Source organism: Ovis canadensis, chromosome 5 (genome assembly GCF_042477335.2).
Source record: "Ovis canadensis isolate MfBH-ARS-UI-01 breed Bighorn chromosome 5, ARS-UI_OviCan_v2, whole genome shotgun sequence".
In the NCBI taxonomy this organism is placed as follows: domain Eukaryota; kingdom Metazoa; phylum Chordata; class Mammalia; order Artiodactyla; family Bovidae; genus Ovis; species Ovis canadensis.
The window spans coordinates 29,074,751-29,085,806 of record NC_091249.1 but is presented as its reverse complement, the minus strand read 5'-3'; the positions used below and the strand labels follow the sequence as shown (position 1 = coordinate 29,085,806).

The 11,056-nt window shown below is 52.5% G+C and overlaps 1 protein-coding gene across 1 annotated transcript; it reads right to left on the bottom strand.

Moving 5' to 3' along the window:
- Positions 1-1,732: 1,732 nt before the first annotated feature.
- Positions 1,733-6,739, bottom strand: SAXO5 (stabilizer of axonemal microtubules 5). The gene is made up of 8 exons (XM_069591198.1): positions 6,169-6,739; positions 4,612-4,718; positions 4,411-4,511; positions 4,028-4,140; positions 3,836-3,945; positions 3,288-3,489; positions 2,615-2,700; positions 1,733-1,960 (listed from the first exon to the last, which is right to left on the bottom strand). Exons 1-8 carry the CDS (start codon positions 6,737-6,739, stop codon positions 1,733-1,735), a joined length of 1,518 nt encoding a protein of 505 aa, XP_069447299.1.
- Between the last annotated feature and the right edge of the window lie 4,317 nt (positions 6,740-11,056).

Here is an 11,056-nt window from a genome sequence, read left to right as displayed (position 1 = left end):
TACTACTGGCGTGTGGTGGGTAGAGGTCAAGGATGATGCTGGCCAGCCTGCAATGCATGAGACGGCCTCCAACCACCAGGAATGATCCTATCCAGAATGCTAATAATGCTGACATTGAGAAAGCCTGTTATTATCATGGAGTAATTCACAAGAGTGTCATCTGCATCATTAGTGGAAGCAAACAGAAGAACTGTCTGGCCTCTAGCAGACATTCTCATGGTCAGTGCGGATACCATGATTGCAGCCAAAAGGGCCATCTTGTCCCAGTAGGACCTCAAACTGGACTCCTCTCCTTCCTGTGGAAATGACAGGCTGGTCTCACAGGATTATTGCCCATGGGGAAAGGACTGCTGGCGAGGCTTGAGGCTGACCTTTAGTGGCCCATTGGATTGGGGGTCTTGTGAAGGTCTGTCTACAGGGTCAGGAAACTACATTCATTCACTGAAACCAGATTCTCAACAGCCTGTCGAGGCAGGGCCCAAGCACAGCCACCAAGACCCATCTGATCATTCCAGACAGAGCCAACTTCTTGGTGTTGATTGCACCAGACTGCCAAGATTGTCATGGTGGGTTGCTGTCCAAGGTACTGGTCCTTGACATGTTTGCTAAGCCCTATCACCCACTGGCTCCAAGGGCCCACCCCAACCTCCTCCTTTCTACCCCTTTCATTCTGTCTCTGGCCTAACACCTGCCCCCCTTGGACCTGATTATATCCTGATGACTTTTGTTGTTTTTCCCTTTTCACCTGGGGGCCAGTTTCCCAGCCAGCTAGTGCACCAACCATTCAGCTTCCAGCCTCTGCCCACAACAGGGTAAATTGCTGGGCCATTCTCATGTCCACCCCTTCATGCCCCCTCTGAGCCCCAGCCAGCATCTCAAGGATTGAAAGCTCCTTCCTCCCCCTCCTCTCCTTCATCCTTGTAAGGAAAGCTCTCCTTTCTTAACTCCCAGCCACAACCTGACTAGTGTGTACATTTCTCAGTTATAACAATCTAATGAGAGAGATTGTGTCCAAGTGGTGCTAGTGGTAAAGAACCCATCTGGCAATACAGGAGACATAAGAGACGCAGGTTCAATCCCTGGGTTGGGAAGATCCCCTGGAGGAGGGCATGGCAACCCACTCCAGTATTTTTGCTTGGTGAATCCCATGGACAGAGGAGCCTGGCAGGCTATAGTCTATGGGGTCTCAAAAGGTCATACATGACTGAAGCAACTTACCTCGTGGCACACACGCAATGAGAGAGAGCTATTATTTATCTCCATTTTATAGATAAGCAACTAGAGGCTCAAGGGGTCAAATGACCTGCCCAAGAATACTTTTCAGACATGGTGGAGTCAGGATTTGGACTCTCCATTCAGTTCCAGGAGTCTGTGATCTCAGTCTCATGACACTGCCTCATTCACTCACATCATTCAGAGCTTGTGACAGCAAACTCCTTACATGAGTCCAACCACCAAGCCTTTGCACAAACTGGGATGGCCTCCCTGCCCAGAATGGGACAACACCCAGGGTCTGCAAAAGGGCTTCTCCCTGGAGTCATTCTCTCCTGTACATTCTCCCCGACCTCCACCCTTCATCCCGCAAGCCCCCTATCTCCTGGAGGAGGGCAGAGCAACCCACTCCAGTATTCTTGCCTGGAAAATTCCACGGACAGAGGAGCCTGATGGGCTACGTCCATGGGGTTGCACAGAGTCAGACTGAGCACACACGCATGGGTTGCCAGAGCACTGTTTATTGCTGGCTAGGGCATGGGTAGATAGGGGTCTGGGGGGCCCGAGGGTCCACTTTCTGAGCCCCACAGCCCCACTGATGAAGAGAGCCCAGGGGCAAGTGACTCTCCTGGAAGTCATCCCATCTTAGCACTGCTGGGCCCTGGTACTTGAAGGTAAATTCATCCTTGTTTAGGGTTGAGAAGAAGCGCTGTTGACCCAGCGGGGGCTCCAAGTGGCTATACTTGCACTGTGGAGTCAGGGTGGGGGAGCCTGGCAGGGCAGCCTGGAGGGCGGCTGACCCACCCAGGCCACCCTGGGAACATAAAAGTGTGGGGAGAGACTCAGCCGCTTTGGCCCATGACTGGGTCCTGGAGAGGTGAGCCAAAGGTTGGAGTGACACAGGAGCTGGATGAGAAGCTGAAGTGCAGGCCCCAGGAGAGACCCCGTGGCCTTGTTGACTTTAGGTGATTCTGAGCTCACCCTCAGCTTGGAATGTAACTGTGGCTCACCACCGTTGCCCCTGAACTGACCGTGATGGGCCCCTGAGCCTTGGGTGACCCTAGAGTGACCCTGAGCTGTGAAGTGAAAGTGTTAGTCACTCATGCGTGTCAAAGTGAAAGTGTTAGTCACTCATTCGTTTCTGACTCTTTGTGACCCCATGGACTGTAACCCACCAGGCTCCTCTGTCCATGGAATTCTCCAGGCAAGAATACTGGAGTGGGTTGCCATGCCCTCCTTCAGGGGATCTTCCTGGCCCAGGAATCCGACCCATGTCTCCTGCCTTGCAGGCAGATTCTTTACCGTCTGAGTCACCAGGGAATCCCAACCCTGAGCAGATGTGAGACTAATTCTGATCTGAGAGGTTACCTGGTTAAGGAGATACCCTCTCCTCCTCCCTCACCCGCTGTAGCAGCTCCTCCGTCACAGAGGCTGGAGCTATTCCGTGTGGCTTCAGCATCTTCCGGTTCGTGGTTAAAAAATCTACGTCTGGAGATTTGGGTGGGGTGGCTGAGCTGAGGGGTTGAGTGAGGAAAAGCAGAGCCCAGGGGGAAAGGACGTGGGAGACTAAGGATGCAACAAGGGTTCAAGGGCGACGCCTGGGTTTCCGCTGAAGTTGTCAGGGGAGGAGGATGCGTTAGGAGGCAGGGAGGGTAAGGGAGTCAGGGGGGCACTGAGGTGGCCAGGGGCGGGGCAAGGGCAGAAGATCCGGGGTGAGGGGCTGGTGGGGGGCCAGGAAGAGTGGACTAGCTGGTCAAAGGGCGGAGCCAGAGGAGGAAGAGAGCTGAGAGTCTTGAGAGGGTGGATATGGAGAGGAGAGGAGCCATACCAGAGGGGCGGAGTCATGCAGGGATGGAGGGGGTTGTTGAGAGTCACGATGACGAGGGCATGGGGTTGTTCAGGGTCAGAGCTAGCAATCTTGGCCCAGGGCGTGAGATCTAACCCTTCAGGAGGCGGAGCCAGAGGCAGGCAGTGGGCGAGGTGGGATTGGCTGGGGGCGGGACCGGCTGGGGGCGGGACCACAGAGGTAGCAGGGGTAGGGCGGGGCTTCCTAAGGTGGGCGGGGCCTCGCTCACCACCGGTGCCCTCTGGCAGGTTGCTGCGCTGCAGGTGGAGGTTGGGCGCTTTCGGCGGCTTTGGCATCCCAGGGGGTAAATAGTCCGTGCCCATGGAGGTCTGGAAGAACTGTCCGAGCAGCGACGGCTCCCCTAGGGTTATGTGACTCTGCAGTGTCTCATGAGGCACGTGGCGGCTGGCTAGCTCGCTCGTTTGCAGGGGCTGTAAGGACCACAGGGCATCTGGGAAGCTCCTCTCGTCACGGAAGTCCCAAGGCCGGGGATGAAGTTCAGAAGCGGGAGCTGTGTGACCTTGAACGGCTCACACTCTCTCCGGGTCCCACGTGATGGCGCTGGGAATTGGTACTGTTATTTCAGTTTACAACCACTGAGGTATGAAATGGTTAAGTGGCTCGCCCTACATCCCGCAAATAGATCCAGGAGATCCCTGTACACATGTCCAGCTCCCTCCCACATCAGGGCCTTTGCACTTGCTATTATTCACTCTGGGAAACAGAGAAAAGCCCGTTTCCCTGACTCGCCCTGCAGCCTTTCGCCTTCCTGCTGACCTGACGGTAGAAGAAGTGTGTGGAGGTGGTGAGGCTCCTGGGACCGGGACACCCGTTTCCTTCCAGGATGTGTGACTCCGGAGTCTGGTCATGGTGAAGAAAGAAAGGTTCTGCCAGTGGCAGAGTAGGTCCTGAGCAACGCTGGGTGGCTGTTGTGGGAGTGAGGGGGCAGGGCAGGCAGCCGGATCTCACCTGGCTCCCGGGCATAGAAGTGTTCCCTCTTGGTGGTCCTGTCGTGGAAGAGGCCATCCCCAGGACGGATGCTCACACAGTGGACGTGGGCTGAGGCCTGGGCCTTGTCATACCTGCAGGTAAGGGGATGGGAAGCAGGAAGTGGATCCATCTGATCTGGGCCCTTACAACTCCCAGGAAAAGGGAGGGAGGGACAGGCTCCCCAATGGCCAAGCTGTGTGGTGCTAATTGTGAGTGATCCGGCACAATAGTGGGCCTTGCCTGTGGGTGATGGAGACTTCAAGGGCACAGTGCTGGCCCAAGAGACTTAGGTGACCCACCCCACGTATCACTGAAAGCCCTTTCACCCTGTCTTGGTAGAAAAGGCCATGGTTCCTTTGTACCTGTCCGGGGGCAGATCTGGAGGCCCATAGGCTTGTTTCTGCTCTGTGCACATGGGCCTGTAGCCAATCTTGAAGTCTCCCAGTCCTATGCTGGAGGAGGCCTGTGGGTGGACAGGAGTGGGGAGGGCAAGACCACCCAGTCCCCATTGCTGCTCCTCCCCCTGACCCCGCACCCTCAGCACCAGCCTGGTCTCAATTTACCCTCTTACACGGCAAGACAGGTGGGCCTGGCAGGGCCTGGAACTGTCGCTGGTAGGAGGTGCTGTCATCCTGTCTTTTGTGCTCCCACTGGAGGGGATTGGGCCCACCTGAGGATGAGCAAGAGGAGAGAGAACGGGATCAATTCTTGGCAGCTTCAGGACCACTGGGATTCTATTCCTCGCCTGGGAAGGGCAGGTGGGCAGTCCAAACTAGCTTAGTCAAAGGCCTATCTAGAAAACATCAAAAATAATAAGAAGTAGGGACTTCCACGGGGTTCCCTGGTAGTTCAGTGGTAGAGAGTCCACCTGCAATGTAGGAGCCGCAGGCAAAGCAGGTTGGATCTCTGGGTTGATCCCCTGAAGACCCACTCCAGTCTTCTTGCTTGGAGAATCCCATGGGCAGAGGAGCCTGGCGGGCTACAGTGCATGGGGTGACTCCCAGTACAGGGGGCCTGGGCTCATTTGATTTCTGGTCAGGGAACTAGACCCCACATGCCACAACGAAGATGAAAGATCCCATGAGCCAAAACTAAGACCCGGTACAGCTAATATATATATATATATATATATATATATATATATATATATATATATATATATGTATGTATTTTTAATGACAATAAGGGAGTTCCCTGATGGCCTAGTGGTTAGGATTCCAGGTTGTCACTCCTGTGACCCAGGGTCAGTCTCTGGTTGGGAGCTGAGTTCGCACAAGCTATATGTTCCTCTGAGTCACAGAATTGGAAAAATCATACAAATGACAGCGACCCTTTGTTGCTATCTGGCAGACACCTCCTGCACTCGGGGTTCTTTTGGCTTCACCAGTAACTATAAAACTGGTTGTTGCACCCACTTTGCAGATGGGTAAACTGAGGCTGGAAGAGGTTGTCTTCCTCAGAGTCACACAACTACTGAGGTGGCAGGGCTGGGTGGTAGAGGTGGAGGACACTTAGCAGATTTGTTTAACCCCAAACCAGCTTCATGACTCTGCCCACAGCAAAGCACCCTGGAGAGCTTTGGGAGATGTGCCCATTCTATGGATGCAGAAACTGAGGCTCAAGGAGGTTCCAGGGTTTCTCAGCCTCTGTGCTGTTGACATTTAACATGAAAGTGAAACTGTTAATCGCTTGGTTGTGTCCCACTCTTTGCGACTCCATGGACAGTAGCCCGCCAGGCTCCTCTGTCCATAGGGTTTTCCAGGCAAGAATGCTAGAGTGGGTTGCAATTCCCTTCTCTAGGGTATCTTTCTGACCCAGGGATTGAACCCGGGTCTCCTGGATTGGCAGGCAGATTCTTAACCAACTGAGCCACCAGGGAAGCCAACATCTGGATAATTCTTTACTGTGGGGAGCTCCCCTATGCGAGGTAAGATGTTTAGTAGCATCCTTGGCTTCCATCAACTCCCTGACAGTAGTATTCTCTCCTTCCTGTCGTAAAGACAAAAAGACGATCATCAGGCACTGCCATGAGTCCACTGGGGGCGAGGAGCAGAATCCCTGTTTGCCGCGAGAATAAGTGTGTCGGTGAAATTGCCTAGGGTGCCTGGGCGCGCACTCACAGAGGCGGCAGGCAGGCTCTCGGGGCTTCAGGCAAAGGTCGTGGAGCGGGAAGAACTCCCGGTACGTGGTGGGCGGGATGCGCAGCTTGGCTCGGTCGCCGGACGGCAGCGAGTCGCGGTCGAAGATGAGGCGCGCTCCGCGGGTGTGCTCGCGAGCGCGCTCCGACGGCTCTGGCCAGCTGTAGTCGCCGCGCGCGGTGGAGAGGCCGGTGCGGGCGCGCGCTTCCGCCTGCAAGTGCAGGTGACTGGCTTGCGTGGCAAGCGTGCGCTCCCGCGCCAGTTCCCGCTCCTGCTCCCTCCACAGCACGGGCGGCGGGGGCTCATAGGCGCAGCGCGTCTCCGACAGGCGCTCCTGGCCCGCCCAGCGCGCATCCTTTTGGAAGAGGGATGAGCAGGGCGGCGGCGGGCACAGTGGCCCACGGATAGAGCCCGAGTAGGCGGGAAAGTCCCGGTGCGATGTGGGCTGCTTGGCATCCGCGTGCAGCCGCGCGTCCGGCCCCAGCGCGAAGTGCGAGGCCTTGAGGAAGTCCAGCCGGGACACTGGGCACGGCAGGAGGGCGCCCGCGGCCATAGCGGGGGGAGATGCCACCTGCGAGGAGGCGGAGACAGGAATGAGCGGGTCGCACGGTGGGCTCGGGGTTGGAGACATCGTAACAGGTTTAAGGATTCTGCTGGCGGTCCAGTGGTCAGGACTCCTAGCTTTCACTTCCAGGGACCAGGGTTCAACCCTGATCCGGGAACTGAGATCCCGCAAGCCCTGTGGTGTGGCCCTCACCCCCGCCCAAAAGAAACAGGTGTAGCCCCTTTGCCTGCCCGCAGGGAAAGTAGAGTTAGAAATAACCACTTGTTTGGCATTTAGAGTGTGCCAGGCACGGTTCTCGGAGAAGGCAATGGCAAGCCACTCCAGTACTCTTCCCTAGAAAGTCTCACGAACGGAAGAGCTTGGTAGGCTGCAGTCCATGGGGTCGCTACTAGTTAGACACGACTGAGCGACTTCACTTTCACTTTTCACTTTCACGCATTGGAGAAGGAAATGGCATCCCACTCCAGTGTTCTTGCCTGGAGAATCCCAGGGACCGCGGAGCCTGGTGGGCTGCCGTCTATGGGATCGCACAGAGTCAAACACGACTGAAGCCACTTAGCAGCAGCAGCAGCAGCAGCAGCAGCAGCAGGCACGGTTCTAGGCGCCCGGAGAGGGTTCATCAACATACCTAGAGCCCTATCTTTGTGGAGATGGTAACGGGAACATACAATAATGAATAAATGTAATCACATCAACTGCAGAGTAAGTTACAAGGTGGTAAGTGCCTTGGGGGGAAAGTCACATGGCATCAAGGATAGGGTTTGGCTAGAAGCCTTGTTTTAAGTAGTCAGGAAAGGCATTCCTTGGTGGTGCAGTGGGTAAGAATCCACCTGCCATTGCAGGAAACATGGGTTCGATCCCTGGTCTGGGAAGATTCCATACGCTGCAAATCAGTTAAGCCTGTGGGAGCCACAGCTACCAAAGCCCACGCTCTAGGAGCCCATGTATCACAAGAGAGGCCACGGCATCGAGAAACACACACAGTGAAGAGTACCTCCCCGGCGGCCACAATTAGAGAAAGCCCACATGCAGCAATGAGGAACCAGTGCAGTCATAAATAAATGAATACATGCATTTTAAAATTAGTCAGGGAAGGCATCACTAAGATGATAGTTCAGCAAAGACCTGGAAAGAGGGGCAGTGGGGCATTTGGGTATTGGGGAGGGTAATAACATTCTGGGCAGAAGAAACAGCAGGTACAAAGGCCCTGTGGCTGCTGCAGAGACATAGGAATAGCTGCAGAATTAACCACTGCATTTGACAGTTTGCTACTGGGACCCATTCTCTTCACTATCAGTCCGTTGTGAAGACCATGGCCCTCCCCTCCTTCATGCCTGGGAAACCGCTTCTGTCTCTTCCAAGCTCTGGCCGCTGTCCCATCTCTGCCATACCCCTCTCCTCACTGGTCTTCCTGCCCTCAACAATTTTCCTAGGCTCTGACTGTTCTTTCTGTCTTCTAGCTGTCTGCATTTTACACACCTCTTACTCATTTCTCTGACCTTTAGCTTTGGCCTCTCAGCACCCCACTTAGACTTTTTGGCTTTTGCTCAGAGCTGAGATGTCTCCCTCACCCGTCTCTGCTCCTCAGAGACCAGATCCTTGGATACCACCAACACCTCTGGCTCATTCAGCATCACCTCCTTCAGGAAGCCCTCCCAGACTGCTTCAGCCCACAACTATTGGTTCACATCAATCTCTTCAGAAAACACACATCAAGGGATTTTTTTTTTTTAACGAAACCACAGTGGGTTTTTTTTTTTTTTTCCTGATCATTTTACCACCTAAAATAGTTGAAGATCGAGAAGCTTTCAAATAGTTTGTGGGAAAGTCTGATGACTGAAATGACTAGCTGGGTCACCTTGGAATAATTAACTGGGCTCCTGTGAGCTTCATTTTGCTTCCTGATCAGGGTTGAAGAGAGTGCACCTACCTTGAGGGGGGGCATGGGAGCTAGTGAGTCTTAGAAGATGCACTAGGCGTGGGCATGACCCTCGAGACTCCCTCAGTCCATGGTCTCCCAGAGGATGCTCAGATGTTCCATCTGGGGATTCATCCAAGTGTGGTTTGGCCCTGCCCATTGTGACCCAATAAGCTGCCTGGGATGATGCTGTCACAAGGGTCCCCCAGCAACTCTGGGGGCAACCAGGAGGAAAATCAGGAGCAAGGACAGAGGATCCTGCCCCCTGAGAGCTCGAGGGAGCCTGGCCTGTGACTTGACTTCTCAAAGACTCAGTTTTGTCATCTGGAAAATGGGGCTGGAGATGGCAGCCACTTCAGTGGGGGAGGATTTGATGCCAGAGGCCACCTGAATGCATTATCACCATTTCCCCAGGTTTTATTTCTCATCAGCTTTCTAATGCTTGTCTGCACAGGATGGGCCAAACTCTCTGAGTCACCATACCTCTTAATGCCACTCCAGGGCTCACAGATCTCCAGGGTAGCCTTAAAGACATCTGTGCTTCCCACCTTCAGCCCCAAGACCACCAGGAACCCACGTGTATTTGAACACGCAGGGCTTGTTATTTGCAGCAGTGGGTACAATGCATGTCATGGATCTGGGCTTTGTCTTCAGTGCTTCCAGGGAAGTTTCAATATGTGGGACTTTGCTGTGTATTGGATGCTCTGTAAAGAGCAATACTGCGTAGGAACCTGGGATGTTAGGTCTATGAATCAAGTCAAATTGGAAGTAGTCAAATAGGAGATGGCAAGAGTGAATGTCAACATTCTAGGAATCAGAGAACTAAAATGGACTGGAGTGGGTGAATTTAACTCAGATGACCATTATATCTACTACTGCGGGCAGGAATTCCTTAGAAGAAATGGAGTAGCTATCATGGTCAACAAAAGAGTCCAAATGCAGTACTTGGATGCAGTTTGAAAAAGACAGAATGATCTCTGTTCATCTCCAAGGCAAATCATTCAATATCGCAGTAATCCAAGTCTATGCCCCAACCAGTAACACTGAAGAAGCTGAAGTTGAATGGTTCTATGACGACCTCCAAGACCTTTTAGGACTAACACCCCCCAAAAGATGTCCTTTTCATTATAGGGGACTGGAATGCAAAAGTAGCAAGTCAAGAAACACCTGGGGTAACAGGCAAATTTGGCCTTGGAATATGGAATGAAGCAGGGCAAAGGCTAATAGAGTTTTGCCAAGAGAATGCACTGGTTATAGCAAACACCCTCTTCCAACAAGACAAGAGAAGACTCTACACGTGGACATCACCAGATGGTCAACACTGAAATCAGATTGATTATATTCTTTGCAGCCAAAGATGGAGAAGCTCTATACAGTCAGCAAAAACAAGACTGGGAGCCGACTGTGGCTCAGATCATGAACTCCTTATTGCCAAATTCAGACTTAAATTGAAGAAGGTAGGGAAAACCAGACCATTCGGGTATGACCTAAATCAAATTCCTTATGATTATACAGTGGAAGTGAGAAATAGATTTAAGGGACTAGATCTGATAGATAGAGTGCCTGATGAACTATGGACGGAGGTTCGTGGCATTGTACAGGAGACAGGCATCAAGACCATACCCATGGAAAAGACATGCAAGAAAGCAAAATGACTGTTTGGGGAGGGCTTACAAATACCTGTGAAAAGAAGAGAAGCGAAAAGCAAAGGAGAAAAGGAAAGATATTCCCATTTCAATGCAGAGTTCCAAAGAATAGCAAAGAGAGATAAGAAAGCCTTCCTCAGTGATCAATGCAAAGAAATAGAGGCAAACAACAGAATGGGAAAGACTAGAGATCTCTTCAAGAAAATTAGAGACACCAAGGGAACATTTCATGCAAAGATGAGCTCGATAAAGGACAGAAATGGTATGGACCTAACAGAAGCAGAAGATATTAAGAAGAGATGGCAAGAATACATGGAAGAATTGCACAAAAAAGATCTTCACGACCCAGAGAATCACGATGGTGTGATCACTCATCTAGAGCCAAACATCCTGGAATGTGAAGTCAAGTGGGCCTTAGAAAGCATCACTATGAACAAAGCTAGTGGAGGTGATGGAATTCCAGTGGAGTTATTTCGAATCCTGAAAGACGATGCTGTGAAATTGCTGCACTCAATATGCTAGAAAATTTGGAAAACTCAGCAGTGGCCACAGGACTGGAAAAGGTCGGTTTTCATTCCAATCCCAAAGAAAGGCAATGCCAAAGACTGCTCAAACTACCACACAATTGCACTCATCTCAGACGCTAGCAAAGTAATGCTCAAAATTCTCCAAGCCAGGCTTCAGCAATACGTGAACCGTGAACTCCCTGATGTTCAAGCTGGTTTTAGAAAAGGCAGAGGA

What these genes read in the sequence shown, in the direction of transcription:
- SAXO5 (XM_069591198.1), bottom strand. Translation starts at nt 6,739, where the DNA reads ATGGCCGCGGGCGCCCTCCTGCCGTGCCCAGTGTCCCGGCTGGACTTC. An exon ending in CTGTCTTGCCGTGTAAGAGG is followed by an intron (nt 4,512 to 4,611) that starts GTAAATTGAGAC and finishes GTCCACCCACAG; the next exon opens with GCCTCCTCCAGCATAGGACT. An exon ending in CGGAGGAGCTGCTACAGCGG is followed by an intron (nt 1,961 to 2,614) that starts GTGAGGGAGGAG and finishes CTGACTCCACAG; the next exon opens with TGCAAGTATAGCCACTTGGA.